Source organism: Tursiops truncatus, chromosome 7 (genome assembly GCF_011762595.2).
Source record: "Tursiops truncatus isolate mTurTru1 chromosome 7, mTurTru1.mat.Y, whole genome shotgun sequence".
In the NCBI taxonomy this organism is placed as follows: domain Eukaryota; kingdom Metazoa; phylum Chordata; class Mammalia; order Artiodactyla; family Delphinidae; genus Tursiops; species Tursiops truncatus.
This window is the reverse complement of record NC_047040.1, coordinates 113,257,200-113,283,277: the sequence shown is the minus strand read 5'-3', so window position 1 is coordinate 113,283,277 and position 26,078 is coordinate 113,257,200. Positions and strand designations below refer to the sequence as shown.

The following is a 26,078-nucleotide window of genomic DNA, read 5'->3' as shown; positions in this document are numbered from 1 at the left end:
ACGCAGGGCAGATTCACAGGGGAAGTCGACTGTAATTAGGTACATACAGGGGCCCCCTAAGAACACGGGCCCGGCACAAGTCACGCGGGTGAGCCTTACGCGCCATCCAGGAGGAGAGCGGGTGGGGTTGGCCTTCAAAGGGGACGAAGGCAATTTACAGGCAGATGAAAGAAGCAAATGAGCAAATGTTGGATAAACAGATGTTTGCTGGGCTGTGCAGGGGCATTGGGACACGGAGGTGCTCTGTGATCGCACGGGCCTTGCTAGTTTCCCCCGTCGACCACCCCTCACTCATGTTATTATATTACGGTTTTCTGCAGCGATAGTTCTTCCCGGAACAGGCCCTCCATCTAAATTCTTTAGGCGGTTAGTTAGGGGGAGGGTCGAAGTCTTTTGGGCCTTGATTGTATTTAGCTCAAAATAATGTGCAAGCTGAAGAGACACATTTTGGGGTGGCAAGGTTCGCTCCCCTACACAGCCAGCATCACTTCTTTCCTCATCCCTCCTCCTAGCTCAAGTTTGTGTGTCCCCGCGTCCTCTCTGTCTGTCCGCGTGTCCACCTAGCCGCCCAGAGCTAGGCTCCGTGGGGCTCATGCATCTGCAGCTCAGGAGCACGGCTGGGCTCATGCTGTTAGAGGGGGCCGGCTTCCTGGGAGACCATGGCTAGTGTTTCATGTTGCAGAGAGCTCAGCACAGAATCCAGACACTCGGGGCTCATTTTCGCTCACCCTCGAGGGCTTTGCCGCTGTCACCCTGCAGGACTTTTGCTCTGGTCACCTGGAGGTCAGCACTGGATCTTGGTGGTGGTTACTGTGGAAGCACAGAGCACGTGTGTCCCCAGAGTGGGAAGGGGAGGGGATGAGCTGGCACGCGGTGGGTTGAGCCACAACGATGAAGACTTATTACTTAATGGCAAGACAGACTTACCCTCATTTCTGGGGGACAACTCTTGGTAAGCTGTGATGGCAGAAGGATAAGTGCAGCTGATTCAAGAGCTCAAACTAGCAAGGAATCATTATTTTCCAATGTGCGTCCCAAGTGGAGTCGCCTCTTTTGGAAGGGGAAAGCTCCTCCACCTAACTACGGGGCTTCTGCAGGGCAACTGCTGGGATGTCGTCTGGTTAGTCCCTGCTGCCTGGCTAGGTCCGTAGAGACCACAAGGAAGGCGGTAACGGTGAGAGAGAAGCTCTTGATAAAACAGTCTTTTTCAGTGACAGTAACTAAACTGAACACCAAAGGCAAGATTTTGAACACGTTTAGGAATAAGTGAGCACCAGGGGCTTTTGTTGGTAGCTGCCAGCGAAAGGCTGCAAGGAAGGGGAGGCTTGGGGCTGTTCCCCAGACTTTGGAGGAGGATTCCAAGTGAGAACTCAGGAGTCGGGACCTCTTCCCGGGGACGGATAAGTCACTCCACGCTACTTGTGTGAACTAAAGTTCTCTGGTCCTCCCCTAAATACTTGCCCTGACCTAAGACTTCAGGTTTTAGTTTTGGACGATGCAAATGCCCAGGAAGGAATGGGAACCCACAGAGCCGTCTTTTTTTTTTTCTTTTTGGCTGCGCCATGCGGGATCTTAGCTCCCCTACCGGGGATTGAACCCGTGTCTCCTGCATTGGAAGCGCAGTCTTAACCACTGGACCGCCAGGGAAGTCCTGCACTGAGCTGTCTTTAGTCATTTATTCCTGTGTGTGAATGAGCCTGTGAGACCCGTTCCTGAGAACAGGAAGTGCAGGGCACTGAGGGCTGGGGAAACACAGAGTAGCAAGGTGACTGGATCACTGGAGATGCACCCCATCTAGTCTTGCTGTTTACAGTAGATTCTTCCCGCCGTCAGTAGGTAAGAATGGCTTTTTTCCGTCTATAGATCGGTGGCCCCCCTCTAATCGAGGCGGTCACCAAGTATCAAATGCCCACAGGGATGTCAGAGCTTGTCAGACTCTTTCCAATAATACCATCCAGGGCTGTTCTGGCTGATGTTCTAGGAAACTGGCCAGCTCTCTGCTCCACACCCCGTGGCTCCACAAGTCCCGTTCCGCCTGGCTTTTGAGCACCCGTCTCCCTGGAGTCAGTGCACCTCTGGGGGTCCCGATGTCCAGCCTTGCCTCTGCTTCCTCTGGGATTTGGCAGGAGGACCTTCTGTTCAGTGCTTTTGCTCCCCTCCTTCTGCAAATCTCCCCGAACCTCCTGAGGGCAGGTTTCCCTTCCAGCCTCTGGCCCTGCAGACCCCACTTTGCTTGGACCCCTGAACAGCCTTCTAAGCCCCACGCTCACACCTGCCCCTTACAGCTCGACCTCTACACGATAGCGAGAGTGGTCTTTCTAAAACCTAAATCAAAGCCTGTCCGCCTGCAGACTTGAACCTCCTAAGTGGCTTCCTGTCACACTTGGAACACATTCCAATCTCCTCACCCTAACCTAGGAGCCCCCGCATGATCCAGATCCCACCTCCCTCTGCACCCTCTGGGGTCTCACCCGCCCGCCCCGCCCACGGCGCTCCGTCCACGCCTCCTGGCCGCTGTCTCTGCGGCTTGTTCCTCCGCTCGGAAGGTCCTCTCCTTCCCCTCACTCCCAACCTTTCCTGACACTGATTCCTTTGCGTCCTTCAGGTCCCAGCTTAAATGTCGCCTCCTGAGAAAGACTTTTTTTTTTAAATTTTAAATGGGGGCATAGTTGCTTTACAACGTTGTGTTAGTTTCTGCTGTACAACGAAGTGAACCAGCTATGTGTATACACCTATGCCCTCCCTCCCATCGCCCGCCCAGCCCACCCATCTAGGAGGTCACGGAGCACCGAGCTGAGCGCCCTGTGCTGTACCGCAGGTTCCCGCTAGCTCTCTGTTTTGCACATGGTAGTGTGTATATGAAGAGAGACCTTTTTCTGACCACCCAGTCTGAGGTCATCGGGAGTTCTCAGGTTGCTTGTCCGTCTACTGGTTCTCTCGTCTGAGTTGTCCACCACTGCATCCACAGCTTGGTACACGTTAGGGCCTGGCGTCAGTCAGAGGACGCGAAGCTTTGCAGCCGAACAAACAACTCCTGAATCTTAGTGCCTTCAAACCACAAACGTTTATGTCTCGCCATGGTCAGTGGACATCTCAGGCCGTCGGGGGCGGGGGTGAGAGGCGCTGTGCTCACTGCAGGTGCCGGGGCTGACGGCGCGGCCACCCTCCCAAACACTCCCAGTGGCCGTGCCATCGAGAAGGGTCTCACACTGACAGTCTCCTGCCCCCAAATGACTACGTGTCCCTTCCGCTTCCAGGTCATTGGGTAGAACTAGTTACATCGCCTCACTCAAGCACAGGGAGCTGGGAAGTTCAGGTCCCGCCAGTGCCCTGGAAAGAGAAGTGGAAATACTTGTCAGACAGCGCTCTGGACTCAGTTGATAGTTTTGAAAGAGGGAGCATCTAGAATGTTTCTTCTACAGCTGCAGTGGGTACAAGTCACCTTACAGGGGCCTGCTGGGGATCTCGTATCCCTGCTGTTCAGGCCCTGGGCTCTGCGGGCAGTCAGGGTTCCCTTAGGAGAAGTTCAGCAGACAGGGGTGCCCCGAGACCAGACAGGAGCAGTCCCAGAGGCTCTGTGGCCGGTCACCTCTCAGGGCCCATCCCCCCATGGGACATGCTCCTGGGCCGTGACCTCTGTGAGACAGCCCTTCCAAAAGTGTTCTGATCCTCTCTGCACCCACCATGCTCAGCCGGGGCCCGGCGTGTCTAGGAGCCGAACAGATGTTCCTCCCAGGGGAATCCCTCCGAGTCCTGGGAGTTAAAGGAGGTAGGGAGGTGGGGGGGGGGCGCGGGCAATGGGGGGAAGAGAGTAAGGACAGCATTTCTCAGAAAGCCCACTGCATTCGTCCTGCATGACATTCTGTTGCTAGTCACAGCAATGGCACTTATGCACCCAGGAAAGGTAAGGAAGCCGCCTGTGGCCACTGTGGACCCTAGGGGTGTGGGGACAGGAAACGCTGGTCGTCTCCACAACCCTGATCCTGTCCCCCAAACTGCCCATTTCAGCTGGCCGGGCTGCGGGGAGCCACTCCACTGTCTCAACATGCATTTGGTCAAATGACATCATCACAGCAGGTCATTCCCGCTGGGCTGCACACAGCGCTGGCTGTGTGACAGCGGTGCGCACACCCCAGACACCACGGGCCTCGGGACGAAATGCTGTCCCCTAGGTGATTACGATGGGCTTGAGTGCACATCTTGGCCTCTGCTGGCAATCACAGTTGAAGCTAACATTTGTTAAGCGCTCATCAAGTTCCTAGCACTGTATCTACCGAGAGCTCTATAGGTAATTACATTTAAATCTTCACACCTGCAGGGCACAGGCGCTGCTCCTATGGGATGGCTGGGGAAACTGAGGCCCACAGAGGCTAAGCAACTTCCTAATCATTGCTAGTTCTGTGAATCTGTGCTTCCTGATTCTAAACCTGTGCACTTCATTGTTACTCCATAGGAAAAAGTTTGCACCTGACTCCCCTTCTAGGTTATAAATACTAGAGAGCTTCCTTTTTTAAAAAAAGTTTTTACCTTGACGTTTATTTTATTGAAGTATAGTTGATTTACAATGTGTTCATTTCTGCTGTACAGCCAAACAGTGATTCAAGTTATACATATACATATATACATTCTTTTTCATATTCTTTTCCATTGTGGTTTAACAGGATATTGAATATAGTTCCCTGTGCTCTGCAGTAGGACCCTGTTGTGTATCTATTCTCTACACAATAGTTGGCGTCTGCTCATCCCCCACTCCCAGCCCATCCCTCCCCCACGCCCCCCCCTTGGCAACCACCAGTCTGCTCTCCACCTGTCTGTGAGTCTGTTTCGTAGGTAAGTTCATTTGTATCGTATTTTAGGTTCCACACATAAGCGGTATCACACGGTGTTTGTCTTTCTCTCTGAGTTACTTCACTTAGTGTGATCATCTCTAGGTCCATAGAGAGCCTCCTTTTTTGAGAAGCCTCCTACCTTCTCTCTTATAGCACCTGGCAGAGTTTCTGTCATATAATTAGCAGGCAATATAAGCCTTTAATGCGTACAAGAAGGGTAAAACAGAATACTTAGGATAGTAGGGTAACACTAGGATATTCTGGTGACATGTTTTTGGTTAAGACCGTTACTTAAGACTAAGTTAAAGCTTCTGTGCTTTTTGATACAGCTCTTGGTAAAGGGCCTGAATCTGTTAGCTGCTTATACATAGCAATGTAATCAAGGCACAAAGCCTCTCATATACCACACGCAGCACCCTGGTGTATAATTATCAACAAAGAAAGGATTAATTACACGGTGCTAGCTGCTATGGATATCAAATTGAACAAGAGATAGTTTTCATCCCTAGAGATATAGCGGCGGGCATTTAAACAATTGATTGCCATACAGTGTGTGACGGACGTGCCATGAGGTTTGTGTAGGGATCAGTGGGGCCATAAATCCTGCGGAGGCGAAGTGGAATGAGGGTAGGACTCAGCTCTAAAAAGGGGCAGTTAGGAAAATCAACCCAAACCCTATTTGGATCGAAATTACAAGTTCCTGAGCCTTGTGGGTGAAAAACCCGTCGGCCATGAGCTTACCCACTGAACTTCCGACATCAAGGCTACAGCTGGGGTGAGGATTCCGGCCCTTGTACGTGACCTGGACCAAGTCATTGCGAGGCCCTGGCAACCCCATGACTGCTAATAGGGTGTCATCAGCGTGGTGAGTGGTGGCGGCAGGCGGAGGTCCCGCCTCGGGAGCCCCGGGCCGGCGTCCCGACAGCCGCCTGGAGGCATCGTGATTTGCCTCGGTTTCTCCACATCAGGCCTGCCTTTCCCTTTTGCTTTCCAGGGCTCTGGCCTCGCCCTGACCTAAGCCCACGGCGGAAGCACCCCTGCCCGCCACGCCCAGAGTCCCCAGACCTGCTCGGATTCCTTCACTGGAGCAGTGGTCACGTGCAGCGCGTCAGCCGCCGACAGGAGGAAGTGGAGGCGGGCGGGGCCTGCGTGCGGAGCCCGCCCCTCCCGCCCTAGGCGGATTCTCATTGGAGAAGCTTCCTCCTCACCCCGCCCAAGGCTGGGAAACTCCGCTTCGGATTGGCTAGTAGGCTCCCGATGGGCGAGGCCTCCGGGGGACGGGCGGGAGCGGAAGGCAGGGCGCGCTCTCGAGGGGCGGGGTTGCCTAGGCGACGCCGGGCGCGCGCTCGGGGGGTGGGGAAGAGAGCCGGCGGCTCAATGACAAATCGGCTGGGCAGGGCTGGGGTCCGGCCGCCGGAGGAGGCGAAGGAGCGGGCGGGGCGGGTTTAAGGGCGGGGGCCGGTGCGGACGGCCAGGCGGCGCGGGACGGGTCGCAGGTAAGGGTGTCGGCGCCCCGGCGGGGCCCTGCGGGCGAGGTGGGGCGCGCCCCGGGCCGGGTGGCACCTGACCCCGGCTCCGCGCAGGGCTGTGGCAGGAGGGCGACCTGGGGGCGGCGGCCCCGCTCGGGCCGGGGGCGGGGGTCCTCCCAGACCCGCTTGGGGCGGAGGAGATGGGGGCGGCGCCCCAGCCACCTCCCGAGTCCGGCGCTCCTTCCCTTGTCCCGCAAGTGGCCTCTGCCGCCACTTCCTGCCTTTCGGGCCTCCAGCCGAGGAGGGTCCACTTCCTCAGGCCCTTAGTCGCCGCTGTGGTCAGGGTGAGGCTGTGAATGTTGCACAAACTTCTTAGCGCCTCAAGAGCTTGGCCGTGGACTCCCGGGGGCCGCGCTTCGGAAGTTGCGCGGTCTGCTGCGTGTTGGGTTTGCTGCCGTCCTGGTGCTGAGCGCAAAGTTGCCCCCCGCCCCACCCCCCTGCCCAGCTCCCTTACGCGAGGGGCTGGCGCTGGGGCGGCTTCTCCCGGGGCGCGCCTGGACCTGCCCGTGCGCCTCGTCTCGCCCCCGTAGGTCTAGGAGGTCGTGCCCGTGGTGGGTTCAGACGCTGGTGCCGAGACAGCTGCGCCCAGGCTGCTCGTGGGAGCAGCGTCCGTTCTGTGCTCGTTTTCGGGTGAATTCTGGAAACGTTGGAACTTTGATGTTGCTTTCAGGTGAGTCTTCCGGAGTGAAGCTCTTGTGTCCCCCGGACTCGTTTAGAATTGCCATTGGGAGAGACTTGGCTGATGGCTCGTTCGAGTTGTCTGTGACTTGGTTTCGTCCCTTGTAGAACAGTGAACTTTCTGCTTTGCCCCGGTTTCCTAACCTCATTTTAAATGTTTTTTTGGTTAGGTTTTGAGGATGGATAGTGGGCACTGATTGTCAGAAGGGCTAGTGTATCTTTCAGACGGGTAAATGACCCGTATTTTAAGAAAGCAGCAAGATTCTCGGATGTCACAGTTGGAAACAGTTTAAGGCAGTGTTCCGTCAACCTGGAACAATATGATTGGAATGTCAAGTTCTCAGATACGGGGTGAGCGGGAAAGGTAGGCTTGAATATTGGGAAGGACAGGAGGGCAAGGTGCGAAGACCCACGTTCTGAAACTTTCTTCGTGGTGTGATCTCGAGCACAGCTCTGCACTTCTCTGTGCCGCAGAGTCCACAGCTGTAAAAAGGTGATAGTCATGCTCCTTGTTAGGATTAAACGAAGTAAGGAACGCTGGCGGCTTCCTTTGTGGCAGTGGGGGTTAGGGTTAGGGGTGGGAATAAGGCCAGGGACACACATCCCTCGTGTGTGGCTTCAGATGCTACAGCTAGTCTTTCTCCTGCCCCATCTGGGTCTTCCCTTCCTTTTCTATTCATGTTATTTCCCATTGGAAACAGTGACTATTCTGACCTGAGGTGTCAGCAAGATTTCCCTATGCCCAGGGTTTCGTATGAAAAAAAGTGGGCGGGATAACTTATTAGATGTCTTTTGGGAATACGGGACTGGACACAAAGATAGGAAAACAAGAATAGGGCCGCAAATGGGATCTCAGTGGGTCTTGGTAGAAGGTGGAAGAGGTGGAAAAGTTCTGATTTCTTGCCTTAATTCTTCAGGGTTCTTGCCTTGGTGGAAGATGGCTTGATATTCTGGAAATGTTTAGACCACAGGGTTGAGATAATTCTTTGGGCTGCATCACCCAATCCCACAATAAGTCTTTGCATTCAGTTACTAAATTCTTATCCACCTAGAAACATAATTGGAGCCTCTTTCTGAAAGCTAAATGTGGAGACAGTGTAACAACCTAGAGCAATAGCTCTGAGAGATCCTGGCAGCTCTTCTGAGGCTTCCAGTGCAACTTGTCTCAGGGTGATAGCAAGAGTCCCACTTTTCATTGGCTCCAAATCCAGCTCGTCCTTGACTTACTGAAGTTACGTCCCGATAGACCCACCATAGGTTGAAAATATCGTAGGTCAAAGACGCATTTAATACGCTTAACCTGCTGAACCCATTGCTTAGCCTGGCCCACCTTAGACCTGCTCAGAGCACCCCCATTGCCTCCAGTTGGGCAGAATCACCCAAAACAAAGCCTGTCCTATAATAAAGTGTTGAATATCTCATGTAGCTTATTGCATTCTGTACTCAGAGTGGAGAACAGACCGGCTCTGTGGGTATGGAGGGTACGGACTGGTCTTGTATCAGCTGTTCCCCCTTGTGGTCCTGTGGCTGACTGGGGCTGTGGTCCAGCATCACAGAGAGGAGTTTTGTTTTTTTTTCTTTAGTTATTGAAGTATAGTTGGTTTACAATGTCGTGTTAGTTTCAGGTGTACAGCAAAGTGAAACATACATATGTGTGTGCATATATTTTTCAGAACCTTTTCCCTTATAGGTTATTACAGGATATTGAGTAGAGTTCCCTGTGCTGTACAGTAGGTCCTTGTTGTTCACCTGCTTTATATAGAGTAGTGCATATGCGTTAATCCCAAACTCCCTAATTTACCTCCCCCTGCCTCTCATCCCCACATGCTATCCCCTTTGGTAACCGTAAATTTGTTCTCTATGTTTCTGGGTCAGTTTCTGTTTTGTAAATAAGTTCACATTTGTATCATTTTTTAAAAAGACGCCGCGTATAAGTGGTATCATATGATACTTGTCTGTCTCTCTCTGACTAACTTCACTTAGGATGAGAATCTCTAGGTCCATCCATGTTGCTGCAGATGGCATTATTTCATTCTTTTTTAAGGCTGAATAATATGCCATTGTATATATGTGCCACATCTTCTTTATCCATTCATCTGTCGATGGACATTTAGGTTGTTTCCATGTCTTGGCTGTTGTGAATAGTGCTGCTATGAACATAGGGGTGCATGTATCTTTTTGAATTACAGTTTTGTCTGGATATATGCCCAGGAGTGGGATTGCAGGATCATATGGCAGCTCTATTTTCAGTTTTTTAAGGAACCTCCATACGGTTCTCCATAGTGGCTGCACCAACTTACATTCCCACCAACGGTGTAGGAGGGTTGCCTTTTCTCCGCACCCTCTCTAGCATTTATTATCTGTAGACTTCTTGATGATGGCCATTCTGACCGGTGTGAGTTGGTACCTCATTGTAGCTTTGATTTGCGTTTCTCTAATAATTAGCGATGTCAAGCATCTTGTCACGCGCCTATTGGCCACCTGTACGTCTTCTTTGGAGACGTTGTCTATTTAGGTCTCTGCGCACACAAGAGGGTATCTTACCGCATATTGCTAGCCCGGGAAAAGATCAAAGTCCAAAATTTGAAGTAGGTTTCTACTGAATGCTTATCTCTTTTACACCATCATAAAGGTGAAAAATCGTGGGTCACATCCTAAGTTGGGGGCTGCCTGTACAGAACATAGAGCCTGCTGGATGTTTCTCTAAAGTGAATGAGTGTTGCTGAGGAGTCTGAATGGAAGAGAGCTGACTGAGTACCAGAGAAATGGAGCCCTTCCCTCATCATGCGGAGGGGGCCGGGGTGGGCAAGGAGGAGGAGGGAACCTGCTCCTTACTGAGCATCAGCTATCTGCTGGCACAGACCCCCTGATCTAACCAATACCAGGTAAGTATCTGGCCTTGGAGATTTGACCATGAGCTGTGTCCTCAGTTCTTTTGGTTCCTAGGAATACAAATACGGGTGTGCACGTGTACATATTGGATGTTCCAAAAAGTAGAGGGGCCAAGCAGACATGAGGGCAGGGCGTGTGAGCTTTTGGGTGGGTGAGAGTGGAAAGAAAGACGAAGAGAATGTGGATGCGGAGTGTCAAAGAGGGAAGGTACCTGTGGTTCCTATAGCAACTGCAAAATACCAGCCGGGTCTCAATTTCAAGTTTATGTTACTCTAAAAAAAAAGTAAGTGCTTATCATTTTCCTGAGTGTTCTCTGTCGTGGTTGTAGACCAATCTTTGGGGAGTTTTTGCCTTTTAAAAAATCGAAGTCTAAATGCAGAAACGGGTGCTATCAATAGATAATGGCTAATACATTGCTGTCTTTGTTGCTTTTGTCAGTGCTTAGTGGGCAATACGTATACAGTATGATTTAGGCCCACCAGATTGGGAATCGACATACAAAATACTGAGTTCGGTCTCATCCAAATTAAAACATTCCAAGCTATGTAATTTTGCTTAGTATATGTCATGAGTTGAAGGAAATAGAGTAGTTTGGTGCTGTGTGGCTGCCTGCCTCAAAAGTTTGTCTGTCTTTTGAGTGAATTTTCTACTGCTGTGTAATAAATTGGCCCAAATTTAGCAGCTTAAGACAACAGACATTTATGATCACATAGTTTCTGAAGTTCAGGATCTGGGAGCAGCTCGGCTGGGCGCTCTGGTTCAGAGTTTCTCCTGAGACGGGGCACGCACAGGCCTGTGGCCTGGGGGCCTCAGTGCTCACCACGTGGCCGCTCCGCAGGGCTCTGCACAACCTGGGCGCTCACCTCCCCCGGGGCAAGTGACGTGTGTGTGTGTGTGTGTGTGTGTGTGTGTGTGTGTGTGTGGGTGTGTGTGTGTGTGAGTGTGTGTGAGAGAGAGAGAGAGAGAGAGAGAAAGCGAGAGAGAGAGAATGATCACGATGGAGACTGCCGTGCCCTGGTACCTCCTCTTGGAAGCCGTGTACCATCCCTTCTGCCAGCACATGGACCAACCTGGTGCAGTGTGGGAGTGGGCTGCCCTGGGGAAGCCTGATGACCATTGGCATTCTTGGAGGCTAACTACCACAGTTTCCTTTTGAAGGTTTTGTTTCATACGCTTCCTGAAGTTTGTACCACGGGAGATTAAAATGCAGCTGGAGTTTTTACTATTCTACACTTGAAACGTTGTGTTCTTTCTCTGCTCCTTCATTGTCAGATGCTAGGATTAATTAGCCAAATATTCAGTAGCTTTGGAAATTAGAAATTAAAATCTCGCTAGTCCCTAAACCAAATGGAACAGCTGAGCTTTTTTTTTAACCCTGGGACAAATTGGTAAAAAATCATTGCCAAAATGATCTCCTTGATGAACAGCTTAGTCAGTCATTAGTGATCTGTGGTTTTTTTTTGGGTTTTTTTTTGTTTTTTTTTTGCGGTACGCGGGCCTCTCACTGTTGTGGCCTCTCCTGTTGTGGAGCACAGGCTCCGGACACGCAGGCTCAGAGGCCATGGCTCACGGGCCCAGTTGCTCCGCGGCATTTGGGATCCTCCCGGACCGGGGCACGAACCCGTGTCCCCTGCATCGGCAGGCGGACTCTCAGCCACTGCGCCACCAGGGAAGCCCTGATCTGTGTATTTTTTAAAAATAAAACTCACTGGCAAAGTAGCTGAAAAACTCTTGGAAAATGTGGGTGATGGACACAAGGCTTTTTATTAAACGCTTCTTCCTGACTTTATGTATGTGTGAAACTTGCCACAATAAAAAGATTTTTTGAAAAGGGGGGAGGGAGAAAAGAGGCATAATCACAGGAAAAAGTTTTCTGGAGCCCTGACATTAAGACCAATAAATAAACTATGGCATTCCAGGAGGAAGAAAAAAAAAAAGGCCCTCTTCCAATTATTGTAAAGCTTTGGACAATATTTCTCTGCTTAGCAATTCTTCATTTCTCTTTTGAAACCCTAATACATTTTAACCATCCACCTGGACAGAAGGGCCCTATTCTTTTAGCTTCTAGATGAAATCTTTCTGGAGTGTCCATACGTGGAGAGAAGAATTTAGGGATCCTGAGCCGGAAGCCTGAGTCAGTGACCTCCAGGTTTCTTTCCGTCTCTAAAAATTCTATGATTCTAGTACTTTCATGTAACAGATATCCTTTGACTCAAGCATATTTATAACAAGAAGCTTCATAAATCATGTTAAATTGTAACTTCAGCAAATGAAGTCTTCTGAGAATCGCTTCTGTTCATTCCAGCCCAGTTCAAGGCTGTTGGACTTATCAGGAGGCCAAGTGGAAAAGTCAGCACAATTTGCCGTTCCTTTCTTCCTATTTTTGGCTCTTTTCCCATCCGCTGCCCCAGTTTATGAGCTAGTGTCTTACTTTCCTTTATCCTACCGTTTATCCTCTCCCATTGTCCCCTCTTTCCTCCCGCCAGTCAAAACAGGAAAAGATGGGGGCCAGTCAGCCATTGCGGAGGCGCTGATCCCATCGTTAGGACTGGATTTCAGCCAGCGTGGTACCTCTCCTCACCCTTGCATATTAGGCCTTTTTTAAATCTCAAATTGCATGTTTGTTCAGTAAAGTCTGCCGGTTTTTTAACTTCTAAAGGGTTTCTACACCTGATTCCAAGGTGGGGTGGGTGAGGGCACACCACTGAGAAACCCTCTGCCACCAGCGGGGCGTCCTTCATTTCAACCCGACTGTGACACTCTACCCAGGGGTAGCGCCAGACTCCACAGCTCAAGGGCCCAGTCCCACAGGACTGGCGCCGCTTCAGACACCAGTCGCGGGTCCAGGTCGTCACCTGTGCTTCCGACCGAGTGGCTACAGATCGGAGGTCCCCGTGACACCGTGATTGGGTTTCAGGTGCCAGGTCGTCACCTGCACTCCTGACCAGCTGGCTATAAAGCAGAGGTTCTCACCACCCCCTGCTTGGGTTCAGTTAATTTGCGGGAGTGGCTCACGGAACTCAGGAAGCCCATTTACTCGTTAGATGACCAGCTTGTTACAAAGGATGTGAGTCAACAGCCAGGTGAAGAGTGCACGGGGTGAGGTCCCAGTCGCAGGAGCACGTGTCCTTGTGGAGTTGGGGCCCCCAGGTGGCACGTGCCACCGTGCACTCTGGTCTCCCACCTGGAAACTCTCCTCAGCGCCTTCTTTTCGGTTCTTACGGAGGCGCCGTCACACAGCATGGCTGATTCAATCGCTGGCCATTGGTGATTGATTCAACCTCTAGCCCCTCCCTCCTCCCCAGAAATCAGGGGGGTGGGGCTGAAAGTTCCAGCCCTCTTTTCAAGGCTGGGTCCCCCAGCGTCCTCGGGTGCTTCCCCAGAGTCCCCTCATCGGCCTAACCCAGTTGTGGTGGGAAGGGGCTTGCTATGAACAAGACGACACTCACATCACCTTTATGGCTCTGAATCGTTTTCAGGAACTGAGGACAAGTGCCAAACATAACATAAGGTGCTCCCCTTGCTCTTGTCATTCAGGAAATTCCCAGGGTTCTGGGAGCTGTGGGCAAAGGCCAAGGACATGTGGGAACTATAATTAGGTCACATCTGAACGACCACGTATACCTCACAGTATCATAACCTCCTAACTAGTGGAAAGCCTGTCCACCGTCCCTTGTCCACTGCCATTCCCTTAGGCCAGGCCTGCTGCATTGGCCCCGTCTGCCCTGGGCCCCTCTGCTTTTCCACACTGTAGCTACAATGATCTTTTCAACTTGCAAGTCTAATTTTGTCACCCATTTGCTTGTAACTCTTGGAAGGCTGTTCCGTGCACTCAGCAGAAAGTCTAAAATCCCTAAACTACTGGCCCTTACTTTCCCCTCTGCCTTCCTATGATGCCAGGCTCCGCCTCTTTCTTTCTGCTCCAGGCAGCCACGTGGGTCTCTCTTCAGTTGCCTGAGTGTACCGTGCTTCCTCTTGCTTCCGGTCTTCCTAAAGCCAGATGAGGAAAGGGTAGAGCGCGTGGAAGGGGTCCTGCGCGGGACAGTACTTGGCCTGTGCTGGGAGCTGAAGGAAGGCACACTGGCTGGGGGAAGGCCGGTGCAGGGTCTTGGGGGCGACGGTGTGTGGAGGGTTTGGATTTCATCCGTGGTGGGCCGTTAGCGGGCCGTAAACACGCGTCCGCTTGTAGGGGCTTTTGTTTACAGCGGGACTGTGTGGAGAAGAGCTTGCGGGGAGGCTGAAGTGGCGATGAGAGGTCAGTTAGCAGGTCGTGGCCGGTCAGTGGTTGGTGGCTGGGCCTGGGCTGTGGAAGCAGATGGCTTTGGAGTGTGACTTGGAGGTGGAATCAGCAGAACTGGTCGTGAGTTGAGGTGGCAGCGGGGCCAGAGGGGTCACAGGTGACTCCTGGGTTTCTGGTTTTAGTGATGAGTATGGCTGGCTATGGGGAATCACGGAGAAGAGCGGGTTTCAAGGGGGGGAAGAATCAAGAGTTCTCTTCTGGGAACGTTAAGCTGGAGAGTCTCGTGAGACACCCAAGCGGGGAGAGGTGGCCCAAGGCAGAGGAGGTGAAGGAGCCTGGAGGTCAGGAGAGCACCCTGGGCTGCGTCCTGAGAGTTCAGGGGCTACAGATAAAGCTGCTGAGACGGATGAGATCCCCACAGGGGAGAGTGGGGACGTGAGGGGGAAGGCTGAGCTCGGAGGACTGACACGGGAAGCCAGGTAGAGGAGAAGGACCTGACGGCACCCCTGCCAGTGGGGCTGCAGGGCCCGGGGGGCCGTGTCTGCAGGGAGATGCAGAGGGCTCTTTGCTCGGCCCGCTAGGCGCCTTCCCCTTGCTGGGCACACTTCTGTCCCAGCTGCTGCACCCTTGTGTTTGAGAGGACCGGAGAGGAGAAAGAGAAGTTTAGTTGGAGTCTGCGGCATGGAGTTTATCGGCGACCTTGACGGGACGGTCTCGCTGAGCTTGTGCTGGGGGAGGTGCCGGGTCGAGCGGATTCTTAAGGGAGGGAGGAAGCCCAAGGCCCTGCTGCTCAGAGGGGCTCTGTGGCGGGGGCGGCGTCTGGGCGGCGCTGGCGGAACCGAATCCTGGGCGCCACCCCAGACCCGCCGAGTCAGAATGCGCGTCTGAACAAGATTCCCAGGGAATCTGCCCGAGAGGCACTGGCACGGAGAGCCAGGCCCACAGAGAAATTGTGTCACCGGCCAGAGGGGCGTATATGTTTAGGACGAAGGTTAAGCAGACGGCGTCTGTATGTTGTAGGGGAGGATCCCGGAGGGAGGCGAAGGCCGATTGGCGATGCAGGGAAAGGAGGGTGACGGCAGAGTGCCGCTCTTGGGCAGGGGGGCAGCACGCGGTCCAGAGCCTGCGTGGAGGGCTGGCCCGCAGGAGCCCAGGAGGAGGTGGGTGTGGATGCTGGGCATGGGGGGGAGTAGAGGGGCGGCATGCTCGTGGCCTCTGTTTGGGGAAGCTGAGGTAAGGGCACGGGGGCAGAGTGAGCACGGGGAGGGCCTGGGGAGCCTCCCAGGGAGGTTTCTAGGAAGCGGGGAGTGCATGCCCGTTCCGCTTTGTGACCCTAAATGCCCGGCCTGTGACGCTTCCTGAGGCTGGTTGCGTGGTGTGCTTTCCCGCCCTGGCAGCGTTTTTCCACCAGGCGCGGGTGCTGGGAAGGATGGTGAGCGGGAGGGAGGGGCTGCAGGGTCTCTGCCGGGGAAGGTGGGGCGTGGGCCCGCGGGGGAAGCTGCTGGAGGCCAGGGCTGCCGTGTGCAGAGGCGGAGAGTGCTGGCGGGCTGGCCCGTGAGCCGCTGAGCTAGCAGGTGGCGGCCGGGGCTGGCCCGCCGGAGGACATGGCGCGGATGGTGGTGCCCTGCCGTGGCTTAGCTTCGGTGCCTCGGCCAGTTTCTTTCTCGAGACTTTCTAGAGGATCAGAGCGATACTCCAAAGGTGAAGTGCTTGCTCAGAGCCAGGTATCGCGATAGGGCTTTTCTCGTTTCTTCATAATGACCCGGAGGACACAGATCTCCTGTGTATTTTATGCATCACACGGAGGCTGAGAAACGCAACTTAACCAAGGTCGTTAGCTCCCTCATGGCAGGCTCCAGACTTCGAGTTGAGCGGCTTTTTCTCCTGATCCACACTGCAGTTGGTATATACCTACTTTTTAAAAAGTTGTGGTGAACTATACGTGACATAAAACTGACCATTTTGACATTTTTTGCACGTACAGTTCAGTGGCGTCAAGTACGTGCACGTTGCTGTGCGGTCATCACCACTGTCCCGACTCCTAGGCACTTTCATCATCCCATTCTGAAACTCGGTGCCCGTTGGACACGAAGCCCATCTTCCTGGCCCTGGCCCCGGCCCCTGGCCCCTGCTGGGCTACTTTTCATCTCTGTGACTCTGACTGTTCCAGGGCCCTCGGATAAGTGGAATCACAAGGAGTTTGTCTTTTGTGGGAGCTTATTTCACTCAGTCGAATGTCTTCAGGCTTCATCCATGTTGTAGCGTATGTCAGAATTTCATTCCTTTTTAAGGCTCAATAATATTCCACCGTATGGATGGGCCACATTCTGGTTTCCATTCCTCCATCGATGGACACTTGGGTTGCTTCCACGTTGTAGCTATTGGGAATAATGCTGCTCTGAACACGGGTGTACAGATATCTATTCTATCTGCTTTTTGTTGTGCATTTCCTCTCAGGTCTGCGTTTTATTGATAGAACTTGTGCTCTAGTTGCCTCTGCATTTCTGTCTCTTGATGAGCTTTACTGATCCATGAATTCCAGGATTTCACACCACGTTTAAGGTCTCTCCCACCCCACCCCACCCCACCCCAGGCCACTAATGGAGCAGCACAGTGTCCAGCTCAGAGTGGGGATTCTGAGGCAGGACGGCTGGGTGGCCACTCCCAGCCCTGCCACCGACCAGTTAAGTGGCCTTCCTGGTCACATAGCTCTGTGTGTGTGCATGTGATGGCTAGCAGATAATGCAGAAGTGGTGGTAGCACGTCTCTAAACAGGATCTTATTTGGGTTAGTCATTGGGGACGGGCCCGCGTACGCTAGTTCCAGACTTGACCTTCGGCCGTCGGGAAGTGAAGCAGCTCCCGTGTCTCCACGGCGGCCTGTGCAGGTGAAAGGAGCTCAGGTCTAAACTGGTGGCCCGCTCCAAGGCCAGTGAGATCCTCAGATTCCCTGGGGGGTGAGGGCCTGGCGGGAGAGGTCTTTATTTCAGAAATAATCACACATTCTTAAACAGCCAGAGCTTGCCAGTTACCCGCCACCGTTTCTTATTGCTTAGCTTGTAGCTCAGCAGAGTCATCCTTCAAGGGCATAAGCTTCTCAGCGTTTACCAGCTACCACTTGTCCTTCTGAGGCCTCCCAACCCAGACGGGAACTTGCTTTTCTTATCCACCACGATTGAGCATCTCCTAAGTGCCAGGCACAGGGCACACAGGGTGAACGGGCAGCTCTCGGTGTCTCTGCGGGACAGACCTCATCCAGTGCAGCCATGGGTGGTGTTGACAGGCCTGGGAGCCTGCATAGACTGGGAGGGTCCGCTAAGCTGGGCAGCGGGCTGTCCAGGAAGGTGGGGGGGGGGGTGGAGATACTCAGGCGGCCACTCCATCAGGAGGAAGGAACAGCATGTGCCCAGAGGTACAGACCAGAGGCAGGTGCTTATGAGAAGCGCCTCAGAGCTTTCTGGCTTTGTGTTAGTTAATTGAGTTTGTTTGCGTTTAAGGTTGATTTTTTTCCCCCTTTGGCGGGAGAACAGATAAAGAGATATGCTTTAGGGAACAGAAACACCTAAAACAAATTTCCTTAGGCACACGGGAGCACTAAGTTGTTTTGCAGATCTAATTTCAGAAGAAAAAAAAAACAGCAAAAACTTGGAAAGGAACTTAGATCATTTAATTCAACTTCCTTATTTTCATAGACATGGAAACTGAGTCATACCTGCATAGGAAGATAAAAATATTCTATTCCCGGTGCTGGGGGCAGTAGCAGCTACACACAGGGAGGGCGCCCTGGAGTTTCCTTCTCTGAGTCAGTACACGTGGGAAAGGCTGAGACTAGGGAGAAACTGAGCGCTCTGATGACTGCAGTTGTTTCCTGCCAGGACCGTCACTCCTGGAGTCCCCGTTTCGTGAAAAGCAGTAAGAACATGTAAACTTACCAACTAGAGAAGTCCATACCGAGTGTCTTTGTTTGCTAGATAGATTTGCGGGAGGGCTCCGCCGCGGCCCTCGTGAGTCTGTGGCTGTGGAGACCCCTGGCTGGTTGGCCAGCAGCCCCTGGAGCTCAGGTGCTCAGAGCAGCTGTCCTGCCCTTCCCGTCACGGGGCCGTCCAGGTTCAGCTGTCCCCTGCAGGGGCCTGGGCTCCCTTCCGAGAGGCAGATCGGGTACGAGACGGCCAGTCAGAAAGGTCGCTGCCAACCAGATAGCAATCAGATGACCGTAAGTGCTCATTTAAAGCAGTGGGTGAAATGATGAGACTCTTAAAGAGTATTGAAATAACAACCGTAAGAGATTAAAATTCTTTAGTGACAAATTCTCAAACCTTAAAAATATAAACTGATGTTATCCACTTGTCAAACTTTGCTTTTGAAATAGGGAAGTAGTGGCTTACAGTTTTTAGGCTTTTGACCATGAGTACCAGAAATAAGATATGAATGAATCCCCGAGTGTCAAGTTTACGCCATGCGCTAGATTTCATGATGATCACGGTTTGGGTAAAATCCATGTTATTTAGGTTGCAGCATGATTTATGTGATGATAAAAGGGAAATAATCCGTACAATGGCAGGATACAAGAGGGAAAGGCAGCTCTGGGGCCTGCCATCAGGGAGCTTCAATTATTGTGGAATGAATAGCAAAAAGCAAGTAAGTAGGAAAAAAGAAAGGAACTGTGTAGGCTGGGGTCAGGGCAGTGAGAGACGCAAAGGGCAGAGGTGCGGGATGCGAGGGGCGCCTGAGGCCGGGCGGTCTGGGAGGCCTCCCTGAGGACGTGATGTGAATGTGGAAGCCCACAGGACAGGGAATCGAGTCTGAGCGCTGACTGCGAGAGGCCTGGGGTTGGGAGGGGGGCGATGGTTGGGGCAGAGCAGCGGGCCACGAGGTTGGAGAGGGGAGACCCACGATGGGAGAGCAAGTTCTGGTCCTGGCGGCATCGTCCGGGTCCCTGGACATCGGCTATGAGCCAATCGGTGACTTTTCTGCTTAAGCTACTTTCACCTGGGGCTTCTGTCACTGTGGACAAGAGTCCTAGACATACAAGGGGCAGAGAGCAGTGGGATTCCCTGGAAGCTCCTTCAGCTGTATGTAGAGTTCATGCTTTGTTCGTTCAGGAGGAAGTGCTTCTGTGTCATGTATTTCCCCCCCCTCCCCGGCCCTGCCTGGGTCTCAGTCCCTGGACTTGAGTTGTTTGTGTACTTTCAAAGCCAGGTGTGCTGTCACCTGGTGCCCTCGGTGTCAGGTAAGCAGCCTCACACCCAAAGGGTTTTTTTTTCTAATTGAAGTAGAGTTGATTTACAATGTCATGTTAGTGTCCAGCAAAGTGATTGAGATCTATATCTATATATTCTTTTCAGATTCTTTTCCATTATAGGTTATTATGAGAAGTTGAATATAGCTCCCTGTGCTGTACACACACACGGTAAAATTCTATGCTTTCCCAAGAGAAACAGTCTTTAAAAAATTTACTTTCTCGTTTACTCGGGGCTCCCCTATTTCTGAAGACTTTAAAACTTCAGTGTGACTATATGGAGATGGTTGTAGTACTTGAATTTGCAGAACAGAAGTTAAATAGAAGAGTCTATGATGAATAAGATTCTCTAGTTAGGAGGTGACTATGAAGAGGAAGGCATTCACTTGATGGGCTGAATGAAAAATAAAGAGATCATCTCTAGGGATGACATCAGAGAGGTAAGCTGTGATATTTCTCATCTCCATCGAGTTACTAGAAACTCAGGAAAATAATTTTGAATCAGTTTGTGAAAAGTGAATCAATTTTCGTAAGATAGCAATGAACCATGGCCCTTGCAAAAACAAAGGTGGTAGCACAGTGTTATCTGTGAGACTGTCAGCCAATAGTCATTAGGAAATAAGAATTCCAGTTGAAGTTAGATTCATGGTTCCAGCTAGATGAGTATTCTGATTGCTGTGGAATTAAGGTGATAACTGATTCACTTTGTTATAAAGCAGAAACTGACACACCATTGTAAAGCAATTATACTCCAATAAAGATGTTAAAAGAAAAAAAAAGAATTAAGGTGATAAAATGGCTCCCATCTTAGTTAATTCATTCAATTAATATTTAAATATGTTTTCTGTGATAGGTAATGGGTGAAATCGTGGTAAACAAAATACAGACTCTGTTCTCAAAGGACTCAAAGTTTAATGGGATGGTTTTCAGTCTAGGTGTGAATTGGAATCACCTGCACAGCCTGAGCACCTAGGTTTCCATGTGCCTGAATTGGAATCTCTAAGGGAGTGGGACCCAGGCACCTATATCTTTGTCCTCATTGTTTTAAAAAACTTTTTAGTGTGGAAATTTTCAAATATATATAAAAGTACAGAGACTAATGTAATCAACTACCTTGTATCTATCAGTCAGCTTCAACAGTTTATGGCTAATCTTATTTCATCTACATTCCTGCTTCCTCTCTTCCTCCTTGATAACTTTGAAACAAATCCCATATATCATTTAGCTTCTTTCGTAATGAGGTTAAATGTAGTCACTTGAAATTTTTTTAAAGAATAATTCCTTAATATTATCAAGTTCAGCCAGTGTTCAGAATTGCCCAGTTTTCTTGTGTGTGTTTGTTCCAGCTGGGATCCATATAAGGCATGTGTATCAGTCAGTTGATATGGCTCTTAGGTCTCAGAATTTACAGCTTCCCTCTCCATCTTTCTTTTTTCTTGCACTTTATTTGTTGAAGAAACTGGGTGGCTTATTCCATAGAGCTTTCTGCAGTCTCTGTGTTGCTGATGGTGTGTCCGTGTGGTATGTTCAGCATTTTCCTGTCTCCTGCACCTCTGCTAAATCAGTAGTTAGATTTAGAAGCTTTTTTGTCAGGACTACATCATTGATAATTATGTGTCTTTTTCAAGATGTCAGGTTGTCTCTTTTTGTAATGTTAGCAGCAGAAATATTAGATTTCTTAACTCATGAGGAGTTGCAAAATGGTGATAGCCCCAATTCCATCATTCCTTGATTAGTTAGACTATTTTGTAAAGGGAAACTTTGCTTCATCTATTATTTGGTCACCAGTTAGTACAGTTTACATAGGAGAAGCAAGATACCTTTTTAATTCTTTCCCTTAATTTACCTTTTTTTTTTTTTTTTTTTTTTTTTTTTGCGGTACGCGGGCCTCTCACTGCTGTGGCCTCTCCCGTTGCGGAGCACAGGCTCCGGATGCGCAGGCTCAGCGGCCATGGCTCACGGGCCCAGCCGCTCCGCGGCACGTGATCTTCCCGGACCGGGGCACGAACCCGTGTCCCCTGCATCGGCAGGCGGACTCTCAACCACTTCGCCCCAGGGAAGCCCCAATTTTTTTTTTTTTTTTTGGAGAATACTGGGGGCATTGTACATGAGGTTGGAAAATGGCCTCTCAAAGATTTAATTTACCAATTTTTAAAATAATGAGTTGTTTCACTTGTCCTCTCAAGGTGACGAATAGGTGCTTTCTTAGTTTCATTGTGAACAAATTAGATGTGTTTTGGTCCATTGCAGTTATTATCTTTATTGATCTTGAATTGCCCATCTTTGCCCCATCTCTTCAGCTTGGCTTCTGAGCGTGTGTGTGTGTGCCTGTGCTTGCACAGGTGTGCATCTAGAAATTATTATCTTTGTAGCTAACAGCATTTATTGCTAAACTACAAAAAGAACCTCTGAGGAGGGCTGCCACTTTAATTGCTTACCTTCTAGAATCAGTGTTGACGATAGAACAATCAGGAGACATTTCCTTAATGGAACGTGGATGAGAAGTGTGCCATAGTACGTGTTATGGAAAATTATTTAAAATAGGTCCTCATCTTTATTTCTTAAAACTCTTCCCTCATCGTTCATTCATTCTTTACACATTCTCTGGGCATTTCTAGGTCTCTGATTCACTGCAGGCCCTGGAGGCACACATAGGAATAAGACGCTACCTACCTATCTGTCCAGGGAGTGTGTGTGAGACGGTTTACAAATAACCACAAGTGTGTGTCGTGTCATTAAAAGGATAGGGATGTAGGGGTTCAGTGCTGTCAATTCGTATTCTCACACACGTGCGCACTCATGTATATAGTCATTTTGTCACTACGATGTATAATCTGGTGTTAGGTGCTAGGAAATAGGAAGGCTGCATGTCGACTTTCAGTGCTAAGGGAAATGATGTCCCCTGAGTAGACAGTGTCACTGTGCTTTTCTTCGTCATTATTCAGCATTTACACCCCCTGCCATCCTTTTCCTGTGTTCCTTCATATTTGAGAGTGCTGGTTTTTTGGGAGGGAGGGTCCTTCATGACCTAATTTAGATGGGGTTGTTCCTGATTGGGATCGTAACAGGAAGTGGTAAACAGTGGGGATTTGTCTTGACCCTTAGAATAGTGCTGCTTGTTAAAATGCAGAGTGTGATTCATAAACAATCTGTGGAGATGCTTTAAGGCCATGAAAAGTATCCTGTTCCTCATGTAAATCTCCCCTTTAGCTTTAGCATCTTACTAACGATTCTTGCCTGAACCGGTCTTTACTCTGATAGCTGCAAAGTGTTGGGGTTTTTTTTCACTTTCCCACCCTGTACGTTTATCAGTCCGCCTTTGGTGTTCTACTCGAAGCAGGAGCCCTCCTGTCTCCCTTGGTTTGTTTAATATTTACTCTAGGGATGGATTCATGAATCCCTTGTTTTTCAGTGGTTTGTTTTCATTACTGTCCGTAATTATTTTGGTGCTCAGAGTGTCCCAGATTTAGGATTGTCTTCCATTTTGATGATTTAAAGGACTAAAAACTTGAATAATATTCTAAGAGACTTACATATTATGATTATGGCCTATTAGTAATATCCAGGTTACCACCTTCAAGTCATATTATCTGGAGAAAAAGTGCTAAGTGCAATTCTTGGCACGTGTACAGTGTCTGATCATTTCCCATGTGCTTTTGTGTACCATGTTACCCAGGACAGATGAATTTTATGAGGACTGAAGAGTACTTTTTTTCTACCTTTTCAAATTCCCATTTGATTTTCATGACAACCCTCTGATACAGACAAGGTTGACTCTACCTACTGATTTGTTCTCTCCCAGCTTAAGTTGAACGCAAGACTAATGACTGTATTAGCCCATGGGATTGGGGGGCAGTAGAAACCACACACATTTGCATGGTTCCTGTATCTAGACCGTGATTTGCTTTCAGAATGTTGCTTCTCAGGGGAACATGTGTTCTTGTGTTTGAATCAGTGCTTGGTGGTGGAGAGCCCCCTCTAACATTAGTGTGTCCTATGGAACATCACGTAGGAAAACCATTTCCCGGCTCTTCTGCCTCCTTGCCAAGCCACCTAAAGGAAGCTGTCTTGGTGTTCTGTACGGGAGGGTACGTGTTCATTCTTACCCCATGCCTTACAGTTAGGCTGGGCTGGGGGACCCACCCGCAGTGGCTCCCTGCTTTCTCTAGGATAGGTTTCTTCAGACAGCATTTTAGGCTCATTTGTAGATGAACAATCTGTCTTCTGAGATGCAACGCCCTGTCGCTTCCCCACCCCGTACCTGCGCTTCCATGTCACCGTGATACCGGACCCGCCAGGACGCTTCATGCCTCTGTTGCTTTGCACGCCTTCCGTTATGCGTGGGAAGCTTCGCTCTCTCAGCCCCTCTGCTGAGTGAACTTGGACTCCATGTCGAAGCCTTTCTGGATCTTCTTTTCCCAGAGTTCATCATGCTTTCCGTCAGACCTTGTAGCGTCTTTATCACTGCATATGGGCAGTTCTATTTCCATGCTTTGTTTATACATCTTTCCTTAGGAGATTGCGTTTTCTAAGGGCAGAGATGCACAGCTTAGCACAGAGTAGTGTTTAAATGGTTTTTTTGGACAAAAACGAAGCCACTATAGAGCTTTCCAGTCGGTAGGTAGTAGAGGCGTATTAAAGGGTGTCTGTTGGTGTGTCTCCCAAGCCCCCGATGAAAAACTTCTGACTGTAAGGTGTGAGCCTGCCAGGACTTGGCGTTATGGGCCCCGATTCCCCTTGTTGGAAGGTCTGTGTTGTGGCTTTTGTGTACTGGCGATGAACCCAAAGAGTTCTTGGAAGAGATTAAGAGGTTTGCAAGCCCCTCGGAGATGGTTCTGGGAGAAGTATAATTGCTTTGTAAACAATGGATGTCTGCTGAAGTTAGGGATGGCATGTACTGATGTCTACAGTTTCCGTGGAAACACATCAAAAAGTAAGATGAACTGATGGGTGGGTCAAGGGAGGCCCGATGACTGGGTTTGTGATAAAGCAAATGGAGTAACATGTTGATGGTAGAATCCAGGGCTGCGAATATGGGTTCACTGTGCAGCTCTTTCTACTTTTCTGAAAACTTGGAACTTTTGCTAATAAAATGTTCGGGGTAGGGATAGCTGTGTTATTCTTTAAGAACATGTTTATGGGCGAGGCACATCTGTTATAAACATTAAGTTGTCGACGTGACATTCCTGAGCCTCACTGACTTGTTTTCTTCCTGGTATTTCTCCTCCTCTGCCGCTGCCTCCTTCACATCTCAGTTCTCCCTGTAAGAGCATCCCCTGACCTGCTCTGATCTAGATGTCCCTCCTCTGTGACCCCAGAGCCCTTGGATACTTCTGCCGTAGAATCTGTCAGCCATACTATAATCGCCGACTAATCTTCTGTAACTAATCACTGGACTTTGAGTTTCTGGAGTGCAAAGACTGTTTCTGGAATGCTTTCGGCACAAGTAACAATAGACTCAGAATGGTCTAAACAAATAGGGGTTTATCATCTCCGGTTCAGGAGCCTGGAGGTTTGCAGTTTCCAGGATCGGTCCAGGCTGACTCTCCTGCCTTGCCCTCCGCGTGTCAAGTGCTCACGGGTTATACAGGCTGGAAAGAACCACCATGGTTGTTTCAGTTTTTGAGCTTTGAGCACAGATATTTTGGCAAATATCTGTGGATTTGTTGAACAGTCTTCAATCCATTTATTGTGGTTTCTTCTAGGGAAGCTGACTTTGTGTTTTGAAAATAACAGCTCAGAGTTAGATGTCTACGTGTGTTTGAAAGCACCCCTGCCCCTAATCTGGAAAAGGATTTCTCCATTTTCATACAACTCTAATAATTCATGGAAGCAAGGCTGCTTCGGAGAAATCCTGTGATGGGTTGGTGGTCTGGAGTTTCCAGCCTCAGGCACTGACCTCGGCCCTGTGGTGGCAGCTGTGGACCAGAAATTAGGCCCAAAGCAGCTTCGCCTTCCTGAGCCTTCGGGGGAGGCCGGCTTCTCATCCCACTTACCCTATTTTAGTCACAATTCAAATGTGCTTAATTATCTAGTTAATTGCTTAGAAGGCTTATTAAAAAGCACGTCATTAGAAAAGGGAGAGTGGACAGAGGGTCCAGCTTGAGGGGAGCCAGCACACAAGTGATCCCACCCAGAGCAGCGGGTCACACGACTGGTTTCCATAGTGATGATGATCCTTGAATCACCCGGGAAAGCTACGAGTATGGTCAGTCTTCACTGCTTAAGAAGACAGGTAGCTATACTACGTGAAAAATAACATGCAAAACTACATACGTATGATCTCAGAAAGATGTTAAATATAGGAGTATATGGATTAAAATATAAGAATATACAGATTAAATTACGGGCAGGAAGTAACGCTGTAATACCGAATATCTCTGGGTGACAGGATTTTTCTCTTATTTTTTAAGATAGTTTTGTGTATTTTCTAAATTTTCTACTGAGCACCGAAGGGGGGGTCAGAATATGTCACCCCAAAAGATGCCACTTTGACATGAGGATTATTTTGAGCTGAAAGCAACTGAAAAGTAACAGACACAAAGAAAAGTTCTCCCTTCCCCTCTCCACCAGGAAGGGCGGGGCGATCCTTAATCACCCGGAGGAGGCCCCCGAGGAATCGGGGTAACGCCCCTTGCTCACAGCCCGCACCCTGCGTCAGTTTCCCCCTCC

General features: G+C 50.1%; 1 protein-coding gene and 1 long non-coding RNA gene across 6 annotated transcripts in view; one reads left to right on the top strand and one right to left on the bottom strand.

Annotated features, from left to right (window-relative positions):
* Positions 1–26,078, top strand: part of RALB (RAS like proto-oncogene B) — a 60,478-nt gene that overhangs the window by 13,638 nt on the left and 20,762 nt on the right. Inside the window, exons 1-2 of one of the 5 annotated variants that reach the window (XM_073807863.1) lie at positions 6,309–6,325; positions 6,889–7,028. The exons of 1 other annotated variant lie outside the window; for it this stretch is intronic. Coding sequence is in view for 1 of the 4 variants with exons in the window: in XM_033860331.2 (XP_033716222.1) it covers positions 15,225–15,328 (104 nt within the window). In the remaining 3 variants the exon portion in view is untranslated. Of the gene's footprint in view, positions 1–6,174; positions 6,326–6,696; positions 7,029–14,193; positions 15,329–26,078 lie in introns of those variants that run through there. 3 more of the 5 variants (XM_033860337.2, XM_033860335.2, XM_033860331.2) reach the window with 3 other exon arrangements.
* LOC117312993 (uncharacterized) lies at positions 13–5,888 on the bottom strand. Its single transcript, XR_004527487.2, has 2 exons — positions 5,571–5,888; positions 13–3,330 (listed from the first exon to the last, which is right to left on the bottom strand). It is a non-coding gene; the product is annotated as an uncharacterized lncRNA (long non-coding RNA).